General features: G+C 36.5%; 1 protein-coding gene across 1 annotated transcript in view; it reads right to left on the bottom strand.

Annotated features, from left to right (window-relative positions):
• LOC111154452 (contactin associated protein like 2) overlaps positions 1 to 24400 on the bottom strand; it is a 2043877-nt gene extending 2019477 nt beyond the window's left edge. Inside the window, exon 1 of the mRNA XM_022514057.1 lies at positions 24310 to 24400. Coding sequence (XP_022369765.1) covers positions 24310 to 24358 — 49 coding nt within the window. The 5' untranslated portion in view covers positions 24359 to 24400. The remainder of the gene's footprint in view (positions 1 to 24309) is intronic.
• Between the last annotated feature and the right edge of the window lie 1196 nt (positions 24401 to 25596).

Raw genomic sequence — 25596 nt, 5'->3', positions numbered from 1 at the left:
TAAATAAGAAGCCAGTGCATAAAAGGTATATAGTAGTGACAGTGGTGCCTAGAACAATGGTTCTTAACCTTAGCAAGTCCAATGCCTCATTTGTGTAAATAAATATTTAATTCCCTTTTTATAAACCGGAAATACAAGTCATTAAAATACAATCTACCTATGTGCAAAATTTATACATGAATCATTTTAATATAAGAAAGGAAAGTGATTTATACTGACGATATATATTTCAACATGGAAATACCTAAGGACTATCATACTGGAAGACATAACAGTCAGATGTTTCACTTATACCTAGAACCACCATGGCTAGAACAGCATCAAATGCAGACTGAGAGAGGTGTTGCTTTGAGATTTTTATTGTATTTGAGATTTTCTGAAGTAGTGAACACTCATGTTAAGGACCCTATTTCTTTCCTCCATGTACACGGTAGCTGTATGTGGAAAGTTACTGCATATTAAGACTATATCATATACTTAGAATTCATATTCAAAGTCTAGTTTAGGTTATAGATTCAGATATTTCTAGACAGATTTTTCATCTGCTTGAATCTTGTAGACATTGGCAGGTGGGAAATTCTGTGGGGGTAGGGCTGACATGCCGATTGCCAAAGGTAGCAATTCTAGGCTCCACACTGTCCAGGTCAATAATCACCAGGCTCTGCATTATAACCAAGAAAAACACCCCAGCAGATTTCCAAAATGCTCTTTGATCCTGCTTTGTTGGAGACTCTCTTCATCAAGGAGAGGAGAAAGGGACTACCAATTCTCCTTTCCTCTCCTCAGTTATTGCTGATGTAAAGAAAAAGCCACATGAGGTGATTTAAATGAAGATTCCTTAGCAACAAAATACTGCTTGCCCCTGCCAAGAACTGAAATCATAGTTTTTTATTAAATATCCAAGGGAAACTTAATGGGAGATGTTACTGGTCCTTCAGAGTTCCCATCCCCAAACTAAAACACCTGAGGAAATGGGTATTTTAATTGATAGGAATGATAAGAGTCAAGAAATGAGAATACTATTTCAAACACTCTGTCCTGCTAGCTACCCAATTTTTTCCTAGATCACAATGACATGGTTCTGAAACTTTAGTCACCACAGACATTAGACACTTCAGGACAGAAGTATGACAGCAAACTGATGCAGTAAATATGGTGGGGGCCAAATGAGGGCACTAGAGATCTTTTCAGAAACAACTTTTAAGAGGAGTCAAAGAGGAGGAATGGAAGGGAGAGGGAGGTTTGAATACGTCCAAAGCATACCGGTACACTTTGTCAAGGAATTCAATACTGTTGTCACTTTCCTTTGCCAAATCTCTTTCTTGATATGATTCCCCTTTCCACGCATGATGGCGAAAGATCATGTCAGTGTCTCGAGTCATTGAACAGGAAGTGGTCCTGGCCATCAATCCTGGATCTGTACCAGAACCCTCTACTTCTTTATCTATCCTTTGACATCACAGGGAAGGTCTCATGTTCTCTTTTCTAGTTCATTTTCTGTAGTGAGTTGTCTATAAGCCGAATTTTTGGAATGGGTTTTTCTTCAGCAATAGAAAAAGCTAATCTACTTAGGTATACTCTGAAACAAAGCTGGCAGTCGACCAAATTAAAGAGTGGTAGGAAGACAGGAGTGAACGTGTTAGATCTGATAGAGTGATAGAATGGGCAGACATTCCAACAAAGGGCGAGAGCCATTCGGAATGTTAAATCCCTAAAACCATTTGTGAGTTACATATTAATTTTACACAAAGATTATGAAAAGGAAATTGACATTTACTAAATACCTACATTGTGCCATTCATTGAATATATGTCATCTCATTTCTTCTTCTTCACAAATTTGAGTAGGTATTATTACAATTATGTTACAAATGAGAAAATGGATGTTTGTGGACATTAAAAACATTTCGAATTCCACAGACTTCTTTAATAGAGTCCTTTAGTTGGATCTGTGGCTAACAAAAAATCTATTACATTTATACAACAAATCAATATTTTAAAAATAACTGACAGACTGGGTGAAATGTGTGCGTTGGTAGAAATGAAAAATTCAAATGCCACTCATGGAATTTTAAAGAAAATGAATTATAAGTTCAGAAGAAACTCTAAGTGTGCAGAGTTGTGTTGCAATAGAAGTTTAATCCTTCAAATACAGGAAGACCTACCCTGATCTTTCTTAATGATGGAGAAGTCTTTTTTAATTGAAAAGACAATGGTCAAATAGAATTTCAGCATCAATTGGATGAAATAGCAAACTGCAGTGGTCTTAAGCCATTTACTGCTGAAAAGGCAGCTCCACAGACCCGTTTGGTGACTGAAATAATAATCAAATTGTATAGCTAATGAATGTGGACAGTCACATTCCTACCTGCTCAGGATATTTTTACAGTGTATTTGGGTTAAGAAGGCATCGGAATAGGTAAGTCATTCACGAATGTGCTTTTTAAAGTGTTATTGTTTTTGCTTTTGTTTTTGTTTTATGTCACTTCAATAAGGTGAGTTTTAGTTATAAAGAAATATCAGGGGCCCCTGGGTGGCTCAGATGGTTAAGCATCTGCCTTCAGCTCAGGTCATGATCCCAGGGTCCTGGGATCAAGCCCCATGCCAGGCTCCCTGCTTAGTGGGGAGTCTTCTTCTCCTTCCTCCTCTTGGTCTACCCCTTTCCCCACTTATGCCCACACAATCTCTCTCTAATAGATAAATAAAATCTTAAAAGAAAAAAGTTAATAGCAGCTTCACAAGATCACTTCTATGAGAATTACATAGTAACAAATTAAGCTCTCAGTTTTAGCAAGAAAACAATCAATAGGAAAAATCAAGTGACTAAAAAACTTTGCGATGGAAACATGAATGTACTCAATAAATAAAATTAAAGCGGGCTACCAACATTTCTGCATCCCTCAGACCTTCCACACTATTTCAAAATTCAATGCACAAAATAATTATTTTTTCAGAGTAAAATAAGTTGGAAAGTATCATTCCACACCTATTCCCTCATAGAATTCCCAGAAGAAAAATGCTAAACTGACAATGTGACAGTTGTTATCAATTTACAGCTAAAGTTTTACAGTTTAAAAACTTGAGAATGTTCATTCTCTTAGGATGCTTTTCTTAAATTATGCCACCTATCAGGCTTTAGCTCTATATTATGCAAGGGATATATTTCATAAAAACAAAATTTCACTGAAAAAAATGTAAGCATAATTTGCAAAAGAAGATTCCTCACTATCAATATAGTTAACTATGATGTTTATGAAGAAATTATTAGATAATCTTTTAGTAAACTTTTAAGGAATTATATATTTAGGTATATTCTGATCTTTCCTCAATTTTTACAATTTACTTTTAAATTTAAATTTCATTTAAAATTGCTAAATTTAAATTGTAATTACATGTTAAAAAAAATCCTTGGTCTTATCTTTTCACAAACTAAGTTATGGTACACAAAAAACTGTCATTTTTTTTCTTGCAAAAAACTCTTCCATGAGTGTTTCTGTAAAATCTGAAGCTTTGTTTTTAACAAAATCATATATATTTTCATCTTTTCTAGACTCTCAATAACAACTTCAAAATTACTTCGATTAGTATTTTAATGGTACAGAGTAAGCAAGAGGCTCACATTCTTCTTCCAAGTACTAAGTATTTATGAGTAGCAGAAGATGAAAAGGATGAACAATCAAAAAGAATGAAGTCTTGGGGCGCCTGGGTGGCTCAGTGGGTTAAGCCACTGCCTTCGGCTTGGGTCGTGATCTCAGGGTCCTGGGATCGAGTCCCGCATCAGGCTCTCTGCTCGACAGGGAGCCTGCTTCCCTCTCTCTCTCTCTCTGCCTGCCTCTCCATCTACTTGTGATATCTCTCTGTCAAATAAATAAATAAAATCTTTAAAAAAAAAAAAAAGAATGAAGTCTTGCCATACGCAATGATATGGATGCAGCCAGAGTATATTATGCTAAGTGAAATAGGTCAGTCAAAGGCAAATACCATATGACTTCACTCACATGTGGAATTTAAGAAACAAAAAGATGAACAAAGAGAAAAAAAGAGGCAAAGCATAAAACAGACTCTTAACTAAACAGAACAAACTGAGGGTTGCTGGTGGGAGGTGGGTGGGAGATGGGCTAATTGGGTGATGGACATTAAAGAGGGCACTTGTGATGTGCACTGGGTACTGTATGTAAGTGATGAATCACCAAGTTATACTCCTGAAACTAACATTACATTGTATGTTAACAACTGGAATTTAAATAAAAACTTGAAACTAAAAAAAAAAAAAAAAAAAAAAAAGCTAAAACATTTTAAGGGAAAAACAAAACACTATGCTCTTGAAGATGAATGAAACATTCCTATCTTCATGTGGAAGTAGGTATTTAAATAATATATTACCTTTCCCACAACCATAGGTTATAGAATGAAAGAATGTTTAAAATTTTACTTTAGAGCAATTTCATGATTGAAAAGTATTCAATTATTTACTAGTTCATCTTAAAAAAAAAAGAACAAAGTTTCCAGCAAATCAAAATGTAACATTCATACTACAGACTGTAGATATATATTAGTTGTGTCGGTACAAGACTGGATAAAGGATGCTCCAACTTAATAAAGTTAGGAAATCCCTAACACAAATTAATAATGGGGTAATTGGTACAGGATGCTTGAACTTGTATCTAACATTTTCACCATTTTAAGTTTAAAAATTTGGTTTTCCTATCATAATCACTTGTAAATTCCAGGATGAGAAAGAGTCTTGCAGAGTAATTTTACTTTAAATCATACAGGATAGTACTAAAATGTTTCACCTGCTCATCTTAATGGCGTTCATATAAATTCACCATGAACCATGAGTCAAGCAGACCACAGTCATGTAAACTAACGCACACCCAACAATTGAAATCAGATTGCTGGATATTAAATGAAAGTGCTGGCCTGGAGGATAAATAAGTGTGAACTTCTCAACTGCCTCCACCTGCTCCCAAGTTTAGGAAATTAGTGCACATGGATATTATTAATGTTCCTCCAGAGGACCTGTCTAATTAAACAAAAAAAACAACCAGAAAATGAAAATCTACAACCAAACCAGACCAAATGAACCAACGCTGTATTTCTGTGGAATCAAATCCTGTGGGAGAACACAGTATGAACTTCCTTCCTACAACCCTCAGAACCCATTCCGACATCCCCTAAACACTGAAATGCCTAGACCTAGACCTAAAGCAACGGTGCCTGTCCTAATGTCCCCACAGCAACCGGTCCCTGACATTCACAGCCTTGAAGATAATCCAAGATACAAAATATGTTAACAGTAATGCTTTGTGGTCCCTTGTCAGTTGATTTTATAGGAAAGACAGACCTGACTGTTCTAAGTGGAAAAACTCACCATATTGGCATAAATGCCATGCAGTTTATGGTAGGAAAACAAGACTACTGGCAGCTATCATGTCTACATAGTAATTTCTAGTGTTACATGTTGTAAAAATCACACTCAGTTACGATTAAGAAGAGCACAGAGGACACTGCCCTGCTCACTTTATCAGAACTTTTTTCTATTTACTCAGGTACAAAAACATGCTTTTCTGTTTATAAATTGAAATAAAGAAACAATAATTTTATGTCAGTAAACGAATTGTATTTTACAAAAGTGACATCACACTGTACAATTTGGAGATCAGTAAGCCAATATTCTTATTATATTGTTAGGAAAAAAAAAAGGAGTGCATACACACCACACACACACATACACACACACTCTATCAGACATGAGGCCAGATTATTCTGGTAATTGGGATTAGATTTATTTTGGTAGAATTCTACCAGTCTTAAGAGAAATGCAAGCATTATTTATCCCTTTGTGATAGTCTGTGATGATGCCTGGCTTTGCATAGCTATTTTGTGATTAGAGTATCATTTAGCCTATCTCTAGAAAGATGTTGTGTCCTGGGACAGGTTACCTTGCTTTCTAGGATTTTATTTTTCTAAAATTCATAATAATATTACTAAAATTTATAACAATTAAGCACTTTTTATCAGTAAGGCAATTTGTTAACCACTTTAAATACATCATATTATTTAAACTTCAGAAACGCTTTTGAGACTCTACCCCAAAGATCCTGTTAAAGATTTAAAAAAAAAAAAAGGACAGAGGTTAGAAGAGATGTTATTTTGTCCTAAGACTGTGAAGCCTACAAAACTAGAATGATAGATTTTTTTTTTTTAAACTGTAATGGACTTTAGAAATAATCTAGTTCAATTCTCTAATACCAAAAATACAAAACTGACATTTAGAAAAAATTATATAAATTGTTCAAAACTATGTAACTATAGCACAGTATCTACATCTTTTTGCATGTTTTTCCCCAGACTATATCACAGACTACAACATTGTGTCTTCTGTTTGCACCCAAACTATTTAAGAATCTGATATAATGATTGCACATTTTTTTTTTCAAATAAACAAGAAAATTTGTTATGGTATCTCTCCATACTGACTCCAAGTTTAAAATCTTTCTACTCGGGCGCCCTGGGTGGCTCAGATGGTTAAGCGTCTGCCTTCAGCTCAGGTCATGATCCCAGGGTCCCAGGATCGAGCCCCATGTCAGGCTCCCTGCTCAGTGGGGAGTCTGCTTCTCCCTCTCCCTCTGCCTATTGCTCCCCCTTGCTTGTGCTTCTCTCTCTCTCTCTGTCAAATAAAAAAATCTTAAAAAAAATTAAATAAAATAATTTCTTCCTAGTCAATTTACGGTCCACAAACCACTCCCTGCATCAGCAACATGTGAGAGATTTTAGAAATGCCACATCTTAGTTTTCACCCAGATCCACTAGCCAGAGCCTGCCAGATGGTTCATGTTCATATTAACGGGTGAGACGTGTGCTCTATAAAGTTTCTGCTTTTTTTTTTTTAAGATTTTATTTATTTATATGACAGACAGAGATCACAAGTAGGCAGAGAGAGGAGGAAGCAGGCTCCCTGCTGAGCAGAAAGCCTGATGCGGGGCTCTATCCCAGGATCCTGGGATCATGACCTGAGCTGAAGGCAGAGGCTTTAACCGACTGAGCCACGCAGACGCCCCACGTTTCTGCTTCTTATACATGAAATTCCTACCAGCTCCAGTGATGGCCACTATTAATTAGTACTTAATGCCCAAGAGACATCTATGTATAACCTGTTGTTAGCCAGTGGTTTTTTTGTGTTTGTTTTTTACGATTTATTTCAGAGGGAGAGAGAGAGAGCAAGCAGGAACAGGGGGTAGGGAGAGAAGGAGAAGCAGACTCCCGGCTGAGCAGGGAGCCCAATGCAGGGCCCAATCCCCTGAGATCCTGACCTGAGCGCAGACACTTAAAACACTGAGCCACCCAGGTGCCCCCTGTTGGCCAGTGTTTTAAATAAACCAATCATTTGCTAAAGAACATACTTTGTACAGACTATAATCTGAGAAACAGCTGCAGACACTGTATTGGTTATAGATACATAATCACCCAGCACTTGCAAGCTATAGTTTATGTTAAACTTTAAAGTGAAGCTTCTGATGTATAGTCAATGTTGAAAAGTTAAGCTGCAAATATACTCAAAGTATAAAAAAAACATATATCAAGATATGCATGTCAAGATCTATATTGCCCTCTGCTTGAAGTGGGATATTACTCAAATTCTGAAATGACCTCATTATAACACTATATTCCTTAAAAACAACAACTGGCATGAAACTCACTAATACGAATCCAAGGAATATTTTCATTAGAAATATCCTTGCACTTTTTAGCACTTTATAAATGTACACATGTTTAATAAAACTTAGCCACTATCCATACCAAATATGAAGCAATCCAACTAACTGAAATCTTAGTAAAATGAGAAAAATTTTAAAGTATAGAACACAGTAACACTGAAGGTAAGTACTTAAGGAATATGAGGTGTATTACCACTAGCAGCATTAAAATAACAACTACAAATATATTGTGACTAAAAAATTACAATATCAATATATTTTTTATGTGAAATCATGTTATAATTATACTTAATATTTGCTTCCTTAGAAGTTGGTGATAAACAATATACTTTGAAATATAATTTAAGAAACGCCCCTTGTAAATGCTTACTGTTCCAATAATACCCACGTACATGTTAAATGATCAAAGTTATTTCTCTCCTCAGCAAAATTCTCTATCCTAAATATCTTTGAATTATTGCAAATATTAGTACTGGCATTTCTAAATGAGGCTGGAATAATGTTTCATGTAGACAATATTGTCCAGGAACAACATTTTTTTCATAATTTTTTTACATTTACATGAAACAAATGTTCCTTTTTGATGTTAAAATTATTTAAGCAATGCATATTGACTATAATGCAATTATAAAATTGATATAAATTTCTGAAAACACATACCTACAATATAACTATATATTAAAACACTTAAAAGCTCATTTAACATTTCCAGCTTAACAGTTAAAAATTAGACTTTACTGAAAAATATTTTCGAATGACTGTTGTTCAATTGTCCTTAATTTCTTTTGGATTTAAGTGTATTTTGTGTCAATGTACTAAATAATAAATTTAATATTTGGAGTGAAAGCAGCATTTAATTTCTTTATGCCTAATATCACAAGGTCTTGTGAAAAAGAACAAATTTTATATAAAAGAGTCATGAATGTTTTCTCTTACTGCTAATTGTTATTATTTGAATAGATCAAAGCTAGTGATTTCTCTCACTAGTATCATCAAATTTGCTTCTACCTCACCCTATCTAACTTCCTGTTGCATAAGAGTAGAGAGAAGAGAACACATGAAATAAGAAAATTACAGCATAGTAAACTGTGAGAGGACATGCTTTGGAAAAAAGTTTTTTCGGTTTGTTTGTTTTAAAGATTTTTATTTATTTATTTAAGAGAGGGAGTAAGACAGCACAAGAGGTGGAGGTCAGAGGGAGAAGCAGATTCCCCACTGAGCAAGGAGCAGGATGTGGGACTCCATCCCGGAACTCCAGGATCGTGACCTTAGCTTAAGGCTGTCATTTAACCAACTGAGCCACCCAGGTGCCCTAGAAAAAGTTTTTCGAAAAGTTTTTCACTTTTAGGAAAACTGAACGTGTAAGTCCTCCTCCCTTTACTGAAAAGAATATTGGAAATTTCAGAAGGGGAAGAAATAAACGTTTTGTAGATTCACTGACTGTATCCTGAGTCTTTAAGTCTTCATAGCCAGGAATTTGGAAACTGTGAAGATTAATATACTTTGCCAATCTCAGACAGGAACTGACAAATAGTCATTGACCAGCTCAGTCTGGCTGCAAAGCAGGGCCCAGTATAGTCTAATAAATTGGCCTGAGGGGTCTTCTGAGCCCCAGAATACAGAACAACAAGAACTCACTAGGAGCCACTGCGAGGGACCGAGACTATGCCTCGGAATATAATTTTCCAATGACCAACTTTCCCCATCATGTTTATGATCCTATCATTTTACAATTCATGCCTTCATTATCTATGCAGAAAAATGTAATTGCTAATTTTGCCTGGGCCTTCTTTGCAGGGAAATCACATAGCTTTTATTATAGGTAAAGTTGCTTTTATTAAAATTTACATTATGAATATTTTCTACCTTCCTGGAGATTATAAGACTCTTTAGGACAAAGATCCTGTGTTCAAATCTGTTTTGTAATCTTCAGCGCTTACCACAGTAATCAATTTTTAATAGACGCTCAAACATTTTTATTAATAAAATAAAAAAAGTTTATAAACAATTTCGGCTGAACCCCCAACAATCCTGGGCACTGATTCTCAGGGACTTAAAACAATATTCACTGTTTGATTTCCCAGCTTTCCAGTTATTTGGATAGTCAAATTCAAAAATAAAAAAAATTGTCAAATTTCTTTTTATACTTTCCATCATATTTTAGAAAACAAGCTTTATACCATCTGCACATATGGCTGAAAAGTTAAGAGTAAAAATGTTTACGCTTTTGGATATGTTCCTCATGCCCACAAGCTCTCTAATTTGCAAATGTTGTGGTTTTCCAGAAACATTTGTGAATAAGGTAATTGAATACCTATTACATTGTAAAAGAGGCTCCACTAAATAATTTTGTGCTGTTCTAATAATTTCGCCATACTTTTTAACATTAATTTACTTTTAAAATAAATGACTCAAATATTAACATTAATATTAACATTAAATGAATAATATATAAATATTAATAATAAATATGAATATGAATAAATATGAATATGAATAAATAAATATTAACATTAAATAACATTAATATTAACATTAAATGACTCAAATATTAACATCTTTATGTATAGAATACATTATATATACATTATTACATTATATACATTAATAAAAAATTCTAATATAGATTGCATATGTATTACTTCTTTCAACTAAGTCTTAATACATTTAAACTATATCATTAGCTCGTTTTTTAGCCATTAACATATATATTATGTGGAAATCAGATAATATTCCAGTCTTATCTTTGCTAATTTTTCCAAATATAAGTCTCAGCTTCCCAGCTATATTATAAAATAAATGTCTGAGACATGAACAGACATTTCTCCAAAGAAGACATCCAGATGCCCCACAGACACATGAAAAGATGGTCAACATCACTCATCATCTGGGAAATGAAAATCAAAAGTACAATGAGATATCACATCGCACATGTCAGAATGACTAAAATCAACAACAGAAGAAACAACCAGTGCTGGAAAGGATGCGGAGAAAAAGGAACTCTCTTGCACTGTTGGTAGGAATGCACACTGGCACGGCCACTCTGAAGAGCAGTATGGAGGTTCCTCAGAAAGTTAAAAATAGAGCTACCCTATGATACAATAATCACACTACCAGGTATTTACCCAAAGAATATAAAACACTAATTTGAAAGGGTATATGCATCCCCATGTTTACTGCATCATCTACAAGAGCCAAATTAAGGAAGCAGTCCAAGCATCCATCAATAGATGAATGGATAAAGAAGAAGTGGTATGTGTGTACACACACACACACACACACACATACACACACACACAGAGGAATATTATTGTGCCACAAAAAATAATAGAATCTCGCCATTTGCAGTAACAAGGATGGAGCAACACAGTATTATGCTAAGTGAAATAGGTCAGCCAGAGAAAGACAAATACCATATGACTTCACTCATATGTGTAATTTAAGGAACAGAACAAATGAACAAAGGAATAAAAAAAGAGGGACAGAGACAAACCAAGAAACAGACTATGGACTATAGAGAAAAAAACTGATGGTTACCAGATGGGAGGTGGGTGGGTGGAACAGGTGGGTGGAGATTGGCTTTGAAACTAGAGACATCCTGCCATGGATAATAAATAAATATATATTTATTATATACTATATACTATATACTATATATACTATATATACATATATAGTATACTATATATGTACTATATACATATACTATTCTGATGTTTTGTTTCTTTTGTGAAGTTTGACTAACCAAATTTGCCATTTTAGGTGGAACCAAAATAGACCACAACTACTTTTAGTCCATATGATCAAAGATCCCTACAAAGAAACAAACAAAAAACAAAACAGAAATAAACAACATTTTCCAAAATCTTTCAAGGACTTTAAAATAGCAACTTTTGGGTTGCCTGGGTGGCTCAGTTGGTTAGGCCACTGCCTTCGGCTCAGATCACGATCCTGGAGTTCCGGGATGGAGTCCCACATCGGGCTCCCAGCTCCACGGGGAGTCTGCTTCTCCCTCTGACCTTCTTCCTTCTCATGCATGCACGCACTCTCTCTCTCTCAAATAAATAAATAAAATCTTTTAAAAAATTAATTAATTAAATAAAATAGCAATTTTAGGAAAACACTTCCCCACCCTATACCCAAATATATGCTGTGCATCCTATGTGCTGCAATTCAGACACTTTTTATTCTAGACAGTCGACTTGCTACATAGTAAAGTTCATCCATGGAATGTAAGGTTTCTTCAATGCTTATTTTTAACAAAACTGGTAAAACATAAGTTATTCTGTGTTTAATGACAATAAATACTTATTGTCTGTATTTTCAACCAATAAAGACTTATTTTCTATTTGCTGATAAAATATTAAGCAGTGCCTTTACTCTTCCAAAACTTTCTTTTCACATGTTTTACAAAAGACTTATTCCAAAACAACCTAATACCTCACCAGCAGAGTGAAGTCTAAACTTAGCCAATGTCAGAATTATATAGCTGTCATCTTCTGGTTGGAACATTCTTCTCCTTCTTTTTTCTTGGATACTTCCTTCTTATCCTTTAAGTTTCAGCTAAAATGTCATAATGGGAAGGACCTTAATCACCTGCTGATAAATTTACTCCTGGACCAACAGAGATGATTTATAATTTTAATTTAAATTTTAACATGCCCAATAAATATAAGGGAGATTTGAGGTAATGTACTAGGGTGAAATATTACAGTTAAAATAATTTTGAAATAAGAGTTAAGATACCCTGCAGAGGATGTGGGACTTACAGAAGCAAATTATTGAGTGGCATTTTTTTCTGACTAAAGTTTTGGAAACTTAATGTGTTATGCGGAAGCATAGAATACTACAGTAAATAAAATAATGAGAAATCATTTTAGCTCCAGACCCAGGTCACTAATTTTTCCCAAACATACTGATCTTTAACACGCTTCTGAGTAATCCAACTTTCACAATTTCTTAGGCCTAAGAAATTTTTAATATATTATTTTATATACTATTTTATATACTGAAGTTGACAATATGCTATTGTCAACTTCAGGAAGGCAGAAACCTCTGTCGCTTGACATGGTTTGTCTTTGGCACTGGTGCATCTGTCATTTGAAAGTTCAATATGTAGAAACAAACACAGTATGAGATGCTCTAAATACTGTAATTATAGACATATAAATGAACAAACAACAGATCTGAGAGCCTTTTACAAAAAGCTCTATAGGCGCCAATTTGATAAAAGAACAATGTCATTTTTATTTACAAGATTCTGAAATCTCTTTTTACAAGTGGATGTGGGGGGTGCCTGGATGGCTCAGTGGGTTCGGCCTCTGCCTTCAGCTTGGGTCGTGATCTCAGGGTCCTGGGATCAAGCCCCACATCTGGCTCTCTGCTCAGCAGGGAGCCTGCTTCCCCTTCTCTCTCTGCCTGCCTCTCTGCCTACTTGTGATCTGTGTCAAATAAATAAATAAAAATCTTTAAAAAAATAAAAATAAAAAATAAAAGTGGATGTGGTACTCTAATTTTACCATGTATCATCTAAAAATGTGCAGGAATAACACATTTTAAATTCCAAAATTTCTATTTTGGGTGATTATATAATCTCTGTAAAACTAAACGCCTCAGATAATTGTATACAGTAATTATATAACATGAAGCCACGTTCTTCACCATATGAAAACTAATCACATTGCAGTTATACACTCATAATATACTTTGGGCAAAGAACAGATAATTCAAGAATGTGTTGCCTTTCGCATTGAGCAAATAGGTTCAAACTACCCTTTAAAATAACTTTAATATCCCTGTTCCTTTTGAATGACAGTCCTCTGAAATAATCATTTTTGTTTTGATTCATACCAACATGTCATTTCTTAGGTAGTATTCTTATAATATGAGATTACCTTTACAGAGAAACTTTATTATAACTAATATTATATTAAATCATATTACTTCTGATTACTTCTGATTTATAGCTTTTTGCTACAAAAATACAACTAAGACAGCTGTACTTTTAGCTACAACCTAGCTATATACACAATTTATATACAGCTCTTACATAACTAATCCATTTCAATTCAATTCGATTATATTTATTTAATGCTGCTCATGTATAGTCTTTTCTCTTAATGGACATATTCATCTTTGACATATTAGCCATCTATAAAAACAGTGATTAATATTAAAATTATATTTAATCATACTATGGTATCTGTCTCCAAATATTATATGGCAGTAGAATATCATGTAAATATTAAGCTTTTATTACCTTAAAAGCCCAACTACAGCTAATGGCCAGAATTGTGAAGATGTACATTTTGTGTCAGTAGAACTTGATCAAAGTAAGAACTATATAAAAAAACAAAACCACTGAGCTTTCAAATTTTTGAGCATCCTGATGCTTTGAGTTTTCTAGCAAAGAGGTAATTGACTAATTTTATGCAGCAAGTTCAATGCAACTAGTACAGTGCCTCGTAAAAGACAAGATGATTACAGAAGTCTAGTTTCTTTAATACAACCACACCTTTATACCTGTTAACCTAAGTACAAAATGTAGGCTGTGACCGTGAAGGTAAGAGAAAAGAGAGTAAGGGAGTAACTTCTGTTATTAATAGGCAAAGCTAGGGGGAGTCACAGTGAAAGATATACAGTTGGGAACAGCCTTCACGGGAATGGAGAGCTTTGAAAAGAAAAGGATCTCATAGGCTGGGGGATAATTTAAAGTTGCGATACAGCATGAACAAAATTTCCAATGTAGGGATGAAGGGAGTTAAAGTATAAACAAAATATAAGTGCCTATTTTTGTACTTGCCAAAGGATATTTTTGTTATATTAAAAATCAAAATGAAATCCACTGACATTCCATACCAACTTTGACAAAATCAACTAATATGCTAAGATTATTATACACTAAATATATATAATTATCAACTTTCTCTACAACTACCTCTACCATTTACAAGATTTTTTGACATCTTAAGCACTCTATTTCAAGTACCTGTTAGGCACAATAATTATTTTGTTGACACCTGTCTTTGATTTGCATGCAGATTACAGGTATTTCTTTGAAACAACTTGTTTTGAAAAGGGCAGTCAGCCTTGACTTCCAAGGAGTCTGACCAATGATATGGCTTAAGTGAAGTACAGAAAATGCTGCAAAATAGAGCCATGCAGGAAAAAGGTTTGGGAAATTACAGAGCTCTCAAGGCATGGTTTCATTACTTCCCTTGAAACAACTGATTAATATTCATGTATAAATGATGGCAAGTATCTGTGTTTTATGCTTTCAGAGTGGATTTCTTGCCTTTCTTCTATTGTCAGTAATTCGGGATAATTTCTCACTCTATCATCAGATAATTGACAATGACTTGCATTATTTGTCATCACTCCTTGTCAGTCCAGATAGCAAAAAAAAAAAAAAAAATGCTTATTATTTTCCTAAAATTTTACTTGTGGTGATACCAAATCACCAAAGGGAGGTGATAGCATCTCCCATATGCTCCAGAGTTCTGAGGCTTACACCGTAAATGAGTTTCCCCTAAATCAGCATAGATGAAATAGAAAAAGGGGTTCCAGAAGGAGAGAATGGAAGTGAGAACACATAAGAGAAACATGACTGGGAACAGCATGTTGTATAGGAGGAAATGCCAGGAATTCAGTCTGGGGAGGTCATGAGGTGCACATGGTGGGCCAGGGGAGATCACATCAAAGGGTTAGGCAAGAACCAGGGAAGTCGGCTACGATGAGAAGATGTGTGTCATCGAGGGTCAACTAGAAGAGAACTGGAAGCACGGGGGCATTCCGGGAGGTTACCAACTTAACGTCTAGAGAGGAAATGCTGAAAATCATCACGGGAGCTGCGGTGATGGGAATGAGAGCAGAGAATAGATACAAGAAATATTTACGCATTAGAAATGACAAGTATTTTTGAGATAAATACTTTCCCACTGCCATTAAAGTCAAAGCTTTCCTCTCAACAAACTCTCAAGAAAAGCTTTACAGTTTAGACATCACGTGAAACATACTGAAAATAATGGTTCTAGATTACACGGGTATCATCATTTAAACTCAGTAATGGCAATAATATTTATGCTTCTGGATACAGACCGCAAAATTTCCTTACAACCTGTTTTAAAAAGCTTTTAGTCGTATCTGACAAAGTATTTCCAGAAATATGTTATATAGCTTTAAATAAATATTTTCGCCACGTGACTATTAATGTATGCTAACAGTACCAAAAGACAGAATTACACTGTCAAATCACTGTACTATGATGAGGAAGAACATAAATGACATATGTATTATTATTTAATGTTATTATGTATTATTATTTAATGTTATTATTGTTGAAATAGAAACATTAGAATGACAGGGTTTTGTTACTATAACTCTACACAAGCAGTTAATTAACCATAAAATGTTGCCTCGATGCAAGCTGAAATTCAATATTAGGCAGAGAACTGGAAATCAATGGCATAGTATTTCTCACTCAGCCTGTGGCGCCATGGCCAAGAGCACAGGCCGCTGGGATAGATCATATGGGCGGCCTGGTTAATCACTTAAATGCTCTGTCTGCCCACTTTTCTTATCTGCCAATTGGAGCACTGTTCTAAGGACTACAAGAGTTAATGCATCTTTTTTTTTTAAGATTTTATTTATTTATTTGACAGAGAGATCACAAGTAGGCAGAGAGGCAGGCAGAGAGAGGAGGAAGCATGCTCCCCACTGAGCAGAGAGCCCGATGCAGGACTCGAACTCAGCACCATGAGATCAGGACCTGAGCCAAAGGCAGAGGCTTAACCCACTGAGCCACCCAGGTGCCCTGAGTTAATGCATCTTAAGAGTAGCACCTGACCTGAAGTCAACACTCAACAAACACCGTTCCTATCAAAGCGCAAAAAATTTGTGAAAGTATCATGCTGTCTACTGATACCCAGAGTTCTAGAAAAGGATGCTCATTCATTGGTGGTGAACACGTGAGTCATAACAGATGTATGGAGCTCAGTCAGGAAATGTTCATTAAAGAAAAGATACATAAACTCCTGAATCCCAGTCTTTGACATAGATTCCCCACAAAGGAACACATCTGTGTATAAATATCTGAATGAAGCCATTTGTTTTTGCATTCTTAATAGCGGAAGCAACGTAAATACCCAATTATAGCTCATCTGTATCCCGGAACACAGTATCATGCTTGTCAACTGACATAATAAAATGGTTATTCTTAATCTCATACTCCAGACAGCCAAAAATCCTAACACACAGTACTAGCATCTGCTTTAAACTAGCCACGAGACCCTCACCTACTTAGGTTAAGGTATCCAAATAAAATTCACATACACTACAGATGCATATGAGGCATGATGAAATTTTATTTTTGGAAATCTCATCATTAAAAAATTCTTCTGTGAGGCAGGAATAAATTCTCCTAAGTATTCTTTTCATATAAGAACACTGAATATTAATCAAGAGGGTTAAGTGAAGACTGTGTTTCAGCACTAACAAAAGTCAGCTGAAGACTTCTGGTGATGGTTTATAGAACATGAGTACAAAATAAAGTTTTAACATATAGATCAAATCTCATGAGATTATGCACAGTTATCTGGCACAATGTGTTGAAGGAGATATGATTTTATGGCCATATTCAGACCCGCTGAGAAAAAAAAAAAAAATGTCATGCTAGATTAACAACATTTGCCTTGACGGTGGCACCAGACTCCTGGGTTATCGGGCCTCTGGGCACACCGAAAGAAAAAAAAAAAAAAAAAAAAGGATTATGTGTTCTTAGATCGGCTGATATGTTAAATAATTAATTTTAGCATATTCACTTAATCATCTGAGAAAAATTGATATTCACACATGATTTTCCAGACATATTAATTTTTGTTTGAACCCAAACTGTTTCATATACATTACATAAATCTATAAATTTTGAACTAAAATGTATTAGCAATTAAGGGATTTAATGAAGCACAGACCATTGTTAATGTGTAACCAAAAACTTCTAAACAAATGATACTCTTAAATACATTGTTTGCCATGTGACATAATTGGGCTGAAATTTTTTCACATGTAGTTCTTCTGTTCATATATTTTGCCCAATACCCAGAAAAAATATATGAAGTATATGAAGGTAAATTTTTACTTACAAGTTTACTTAATAATTTGATTCTCATTAAGAGGTCGCTTCCCAGTAATATGAGGTAACAGTGCGATGCAATTTAATCAACGTATGTTTTATGGAAGTTCAACATAACCATTTGAGTCTATATGATTTACAAGTAACAACAAGGACCTTCTATTTTATAAGAATATTCTTGGAGGTAAGTGTATTATTTCCTTTGGCAAATCATGATATTTCACCACATAATAAGCTGTTTTATTAATTCAGCATGTGTGTATTTACTTTTTCCTTGTATTCCTTTGAAAGAATAATATAATCGAATGACATAGCTGACATCATAATAGTAGTTAGAAAATTAGAGGAGTCAAGGCAGAGTTTTTCTTTTTACACGCGTTTTTGACATGACATCTAATGCACAGAAGTGAGCAAATCCTTGCTGAATTTAATTAAACTTTGTATAACTTGATTCTAGTGTAGATGCATCACACTACAGAGATTTAGGGAACCTAACAGTGTGCAGGTCGCATCTCCCCTGTGCATAATTCACATTCCCAGACCACTAAGACCACCATTCCAAGGGAAAGAGAACTTGATATATGTTTAGGGATCATTTTTCCTGGTAAACGTATTCCCAGAAACTAGTTTTACCTCCTTCCTAAACATGAAAACATTAAAGAATATATCACTATGCACGTTTGCGAGGATATTTCAAACAAACTTAAATCATAAGTAAAATGTAGAATATGGCCCTTAGGAGCTCTTCTATACTCCTTCAGCACTTTTACTGTATACCAAAAATATGATATCTTCAGCAAGCAAACTCAGAGTCAATGAATACATCTTTATTTCCAGATTTCCTACTATCATGGGAGGTTTTAAAATCTGGAGAGCTATAAAAAAATCAGTTACTTCAAGCTGTTTTTATGAATAGTCTACCCCCAAAATGAATTAAATAAGACTATAAGAGTCTTTTTATCAAAATTTACAATTGAGGAAATTATCAATTTTGTTTTCAAAGTGCTAATGACTTTTTTTTTTTTTTAAGAATAACTGACCCAAGATGTCTAACTCTTCATGATTGTGCAGAAGGAACATGGACATAAGGAAGCTACCGACTCAAGGTATGTCAAATTCCCTGATACTTAAACAGATAAGGTTCAGTTGAACATGCAGCCACTAAAGTCCAGAAACAAGATGCATTTAAAATGGTAATGTTATTGACCACAGGTAAAGAAATGCTATTCCAAAAGTCTTTCTAAAATAAATATCACTAATAACAGAAATATGTATAACTGAATGAATGAATGGGGGAGGGGCTCTAGAAGGTCATAGTTAGAATAAATTCAACTCTCCAACTTAACATCAAAGGGAAAAATGAGTGTTATTTCATTGCTGGTTTTTAAAACATGCAAAATATTCTCATGCTCATTTAGTTCAATACTAAATAAGCTTATTACTTGCATTTTAATACCTTTGCCTTTGACAGGGCACAATGAAGTGCACTCTCTTTTCTGCCTGAGTTCTAGATTAGAATAGGAGTCACAGGTGGAGAGCAAATATCACCCTTTACACAATAATTGCTGAATAGGGCTTAGCTGTGTGGCAACAATGGGATGCATTAAGCTTAATTCTGAAATTAAACAAACTTTCCAGCCATACGAAGAACCAAGACACCATAAGGCTTTCCATTTATCACACACATTACTGCAGAGGCATAACCTACTCTTAGATGTCTTTCAGTTAAAATCTATACCTTTGTCAGGCAGCTCGGAAGGAAGAAGGAGGTGCTCAGCTATGCTAGGTCCTTAACCCAAAGTCACCTGGCAGGCAAGTCCCTCCACTTAACATGGAAGGAACGAGTGAACTGCAGAAAGAGAGGTTGAGAATGCTACAAATGGACTTTCCTCCACATAAAAGAAAACACTAGGTTGGAAAAAGAGGTAGCACCTCTGTATCCCAACATCTTTAGTTGGTCAGAACTAAAACATACCACAAGTTCTACAGATCCCAGGAGATGGGGAGATCCAATGTTTGAACTTCTCATTCTGTTCAGATTCTAAGTTTCTCATTTGGAATGTTCTCTGTATGAAGATCATTTCATCATTATTTGTACATTAAAATGACAAAAATAAACACAATTTCTTTCAATGGCCACATATTACATGATTATAAAAGGTCTTATTTTGCTAGTAGCTACTTATCTCAAGATATGTATTCCTCTAGAAATACTGATAACGTTCAATTTCAGATACCAATACACATAGAAATATGAAATCCACTTTATTTCCCTAACATTGTAGTTTTTAAGATTTAAATTATGTACTCTCTTCTTTAACTTCACAAGTCGCAATAAATGACAAAAGAAAGCACTTCTTAAATCAAATATAGGAAAATTTTGAAGTTACATGTTTTATTTCTTCATCCCATCAACATCGGTCACCACAAAAACATGAAGAATTTTGATACTGTTAAGATAATCATACACTAGATATGATGAGTTAAGAGTTTCTGAGCTTAGAATGTCTCCTTATTCTATACATTGTTTTCAACAAATAAAATCTTATTTTAAATATTAAAAAAAGTGGCAAGATAAGGGGATGCATATCAAATTCCCTTTATATTTCAGTCATAAAAATGATATATCAGACAAGAAGACTTATTAGCTCACTTTTAGAGACTTATTGGCACTTACTCTAGAAGAATTTATAATTAAGACAAGTAATTTAAAATCTTAAAAAAAGTTATAGAATTTGAAATATCCTCCAAATTAGAATGAAAATAGAAATGTGATTATAAAAACATAATGTGCATCAAACAACTTTGATGTTACTTATCTCAAAATGATATGTTGTATATGCTTTTAACTGTATAAAAGTTAATAAAAGCCTATATTGAATTTGGGGATTCCTTTTTTTTAGCCAGTTTTGCCAAACATCAATGTTAAGGGAGAAAATTTTGGCAAAAATTCCTGTTCCCTAAATATCAGTACCTACAAAGAAATCAGGACTATGCAGTTCTCTTCTATAAGTAAATAACACTCTTTTTAGTTTAAGTAAATAATGTACTGCCTCTTATCAGCCAATGAATTTTGCTGGCCTAAAGCATTTTTTTAATTAAAATTTATTTTATTAAGACAAGCTTATTATTATGTTTAAGCTCAGTGTAAACTAATAGCATTTGCTTTTGTATTTATTTATATAGTTTACATTTACTTCAATTATTTCAAAGATAACATTTTAGAGTGGTATATGAATTGGAAAAAAACAGATCAATATACTACTGTTTTGATATTGTTGCATTAGTTACTTGAAATAATTGCACACGAAAAGACCTATCTATAAAATTCTAAGCGGGTTTAACTCCTTAAAAGACATGTAAGAAAATATATAAATATACACATATATTACACAGAATAAATATATACTATATACACTATATTAAACATACATTATGTAACATGTATCTAAAGGATTTTAGATACCTGTGTATTTATATACATTTGTATTTATATATACTTATATATGCAGAAACATACTTGTTAGTATTTGATCAAAATTTTTCAAATGTGACAGTGCAATCATAGTTTAATGCCTATACAAAATAATACAAAATAGCATAAATGAACTTTATCAGAAAGCACTATTTAAGTCAAAATTTAGTATACTTTAAGAGTAAGTTAAATTCATTAAATGCTAGCTCAAACTCCTCATCATTTAGAACTGCACTGTCCGCATCTTTCAAATATGTTCAAACGAGTGCAACTTCCTAAGAGTAAAATCTCCTACTTAAACTTTACATGTGCGTCCTGTATACATGTATTCACAAGAAGGGAGGTTATAGGACTCCATCAGCTCAGCAGCCGCTCATCTGCACTGTTATGCAATTAGATTCTATTTCTATTTAGTCCCAGAAATGAGCTTCTTTAGTTTTAGTCTAGTTGTAAAAAACATCATATTAACAGTAACACCATTTTAATATACATTTCAATAACAGAGAAAAAGAAATAAGCCAGAAGCAAATATATATTTAAAATGGTACTGTTAACAAATGAAAAAATATTAACCGCATCTTCTAGAAATGTCCATCATGTTAAAAAGTTATTTAGGGACAGAAAGTTTTAGCATAGTCATCATATTTTTTCTTAAATGAGTACCAAATAAAAACATTACTTTTATATTTTCATGCTACTTTTTGTCTTGTGATGACCTCTCCTGGTTGAGTTGTTCATTATCTTAGATTCATGTAGTTACCATTTTTTTCTCCTCTAAGTGTCTTCAGTATTAAGAATATAACTATCATTCTTTTTCAGAATCATGTATAATATAAACATTTTCATTAAGTGTAAAATTATAATTTAATTTTAAAGCACGGATTATATGAAGCTTATTCTTATCAATGAAGTCTACATCATTCTTATTATTTAATTGATTTCGGGATGCAGGGAAACTGGGTTTTAGTCACACAATTTGTACTCAAATGAAATAAAAAGTCATCTTAGTTAAGCCATTTTAGATATTTAAACAATAAAGAATAAGAGCTAATAAATCTTAATCAAATGTAAGTATTACCTATCTTAACAGTAACATTCTCTGCTCTTCCCCATCACCAAATTCTAAGTTGCAAAAACTAAGAATATGTTTCTGAAACAACTTCTATTCTTAAAATGCATTAACCCAGTGGCTGCATGTATGCTATTAATTCTTGAAACGTGTCAAATGTTTCAGATGGATCCATTATAATTAGAGTATACAAAAAGATGCAATATAAAACCCAAGAAAAATCCTGGATATGAGGGCTTTCAAACAATGAATATAATTAATTTAATTTATAATAAATTCAATTTCTGAAAAGAGTGGCAATTATTTCTATATGACCAGATCTTGAAATGGAAATTGAAATTTCATCAATTACTTTTATCAGGATATAGTTATGTATTTACATAAATATTAATACTGAGCATTGTGTCTTCATAATTTGTTTAAATATATAAAACCGACATATATATATATATATATATATATATATATATATATATAAATAACATATCACTTTTTGGTGGTTTAATCCGCTTGTGAAAAAGCTATGAATTTTTTCTCAAGTCCATTACAAACTGCCACTTGGTGACTTCCTATCTTGCAAGAAAAGAAAAACAAATACAGTAGGTGGGAAAATACATTAAAACTGTAATACTGGTTCATCCCATCACATTACTGTGTAGTAGAGTCTTTAGCACGACTTATAAAGTCCTTTTTTCCATGGTTATTCTTATTAATATTTCTACCCTGGAACAAGAACATCAGTATTAACTTAAAGGTTAAGATGCATCAAGGCTTCCCAAGATCTCATAAACAGAGATAGGAATACACACGTACAATGAATTCTGGAAAACACGAAACTTTTTTTTTTTCCCCTAAATGGAAAACAGTTATTTTCACACTAAAATCTCCACGATTCTTCTTTAATAAGTAACTCATTCTCATAAACAAGCACTATGTGCTTAGAAATATTATCCTAAGATTCCCATAGGCAATCTCTCTAGCGTTTAACTCTTTGTGAACCAAAGGAGCTACGAATAGGCATTGCCTCTCTACATGCACACTAGGCACTTCTAAAGCAATTCAGAAGATGGGCTGGAATCTTCTATGTCTTTCTACTCTTGCTAACCACAGGAAACCACGAGCCACCTTTTCTTTTCAAAAAAGCTTGCTAAAACACAAAGACTTAAACATATTCAACAGCATCGTTTCCCTGAGAACTCTTAAGAAACGCGTTCATCACTACATTGCTGATGGTGCGCCCTGCCTGTCCCGAGCCCTGGACTGCATTATCAGAGCAATTTCACTTACAAAGAATCAGAGCAATTTCAGTTACAACACTGCATTCTCTGCCTCCCGGTCCAATAACTTAGTACTAAATGGCCATCAAGTCGTTGCGGGGTGGCCGGGTGGGTGGGTGGCTAAGAGGAGTCCATCGTGCCCAAACTGCTCAAAACCTGCCCCTCTTTCATCCCCAAATCCGTGCTCATTGAAGTTAAAACCATCAATAAAAATAAGAAACTTATTTTTGCCCTGGTCTTCACTTTTCTCTCACTGACCTACCGAAGCCAAATGCCACGAACTCCCTCCACGACAAACACACCGAAGTCGAAGAATAACTCCTAAGACTGTCGTCCCCACGACTCCCTCTAAGCGAGCAGTCGCCGACGCACCTCCAGGACCCAGAACAACTTTCCAGAAGCATCACCAGCCTCCGGAGCCCTGTCTCCCCCACACCCCCACCCCCCCCACCCGGCGCCGGGAGCATGGGGCTCGGAGTTTCGGTGCTGCAGTGGCGGTCGGTGCGTGACGGCGGAGACACCCGCACGCCTCGGGGGCCAGAACCGCGAAGGCGCCTCAGACTTGCCCCCCCGGGGTGGCACCTCAATGCGGCACTGGAGCCGCCGGGGCGCGGCGCGCGCTCGCGCGGGGCTACTTACGGGACGCGGCCGGGGCCGTCCAGGCTCTGCAGAGGAGGCTGCTGAGCATCCAGAGCGACAGCGCTGCCCCGCAGCCCGCTCGCGGAGCCGCCACCATCGTCGGCGGGCCGGTCGCGCGACTCCGAGAGCTCGTGGCGGAGACGCCGCGCGTCTCTCCGTGGGCTTCTCCCGGGGAGGTGGGCTGTGCGCGGCGCGGGAGAGAGCCGGACCCCTCCCGCTGCGTCCTCTTCTCCCCGCACCCCTGCAGGCTCCAGATCGGCCGGGCTGGGAGCCGCGGGGGAGGCGCAGCCTTCCTCTTCCCTCCGAGCGGCTCCTGCCTCTCGCTCCGGGAGCCAGTGAAATGCTGAGGGGAAGAAATTCAAACCAAGAAGGAAAGGGAGGGGGAGCCGAGGAGGGGACCTACCCCGCCCTCTCCCTCTGGGGCGGGGGGAGATCACCACAGGACGCGGAGGCAGAAGAGAGGAGCGGGGGCTGCAGGGGCGGAGGGGAGAGCGCCGGGCTCGGCGGTGCTGCCGGTGGCACTGCGGGCGAGCGCTCCCCGCGCCGCCGGGCGGCGTGACTCGGAAGGGCTCCCGGCCGCCTGTCAGCCCGCGCGGAGGGTTGGGGCGCGGAGAGCACGCAGCCCCGCGGGCGGGCGGGCGGGCGCACGCACGGCCTCAGCGCGGCGCGGCGCGGGGCGGCATCTCCCCGGCGCCCGAGCAGCAGCGGCGGCAGCAGCGGCGGGAGACGGAGCTAGAGACGCCGCCACCGCCAGCAGCGCCTGCACACCCCGGCGGCGGGCGAGGCGGGGAAGCCCTCCCTCCTCGCCCCCTCCAGTCCCCACCCCGGCTCCTCCTCCTCCTCCACCTCCTCCTTACCGTACCCCTCTGGCTGTCAGAACCCTCCTGCCCTGCCCTCGCTTCGCTTGGAAGCCGGAGCGAGGAGGCACCGACCCGCCCGGGTCCATCGGCTGGGGCGGGGGCGGAGCAAGGGGGCGCGCGCCTCTCCCCGGGCGGGAGGCGGTGCTGAAGTTGGGGATTTGCAGGGTAATCTCGGAGCCCTGCTCCAACCCCGGCCGCTCCCCACCCCGCTGCAGGAAACCGAACCCCTTCGCTCGGATGCCTCCTCTTTCCCTCCTCTCCTCCCCTTCAGATGGAGATGGTACAGGCTCCTGGAGCTCCGGCCCCCCGGGAGCCACAATCAGGCGTCCGACGAGCAGGTCTTCCGAGTGGTCCTAACACCAAGGGACCGAGCTGAACATCCCGACTGGAGCAGCGGGGACTGCAGACGCCGCTAATGCAGATGTTT

Source organism: Enhydra lutris, unplaced genomic scaffold (genome assembly GCF_002288905.1).
Source record: "Enhydra lutris kenyoni isolate GAN:26980312 unplaced genomic scaffold, ASM228890v2 scaffoldscaffold37, whole genome shotgun sequence".
Lineage (NCBI taxonomy): Eukaryota > Metazoa > Chordata > Mammalia > Carnivora > Mustelidae > Enhydra > Enhydra lutris.
This window is presented reverse-complemented; position numbering and strand designations above follow the sequence as displayed.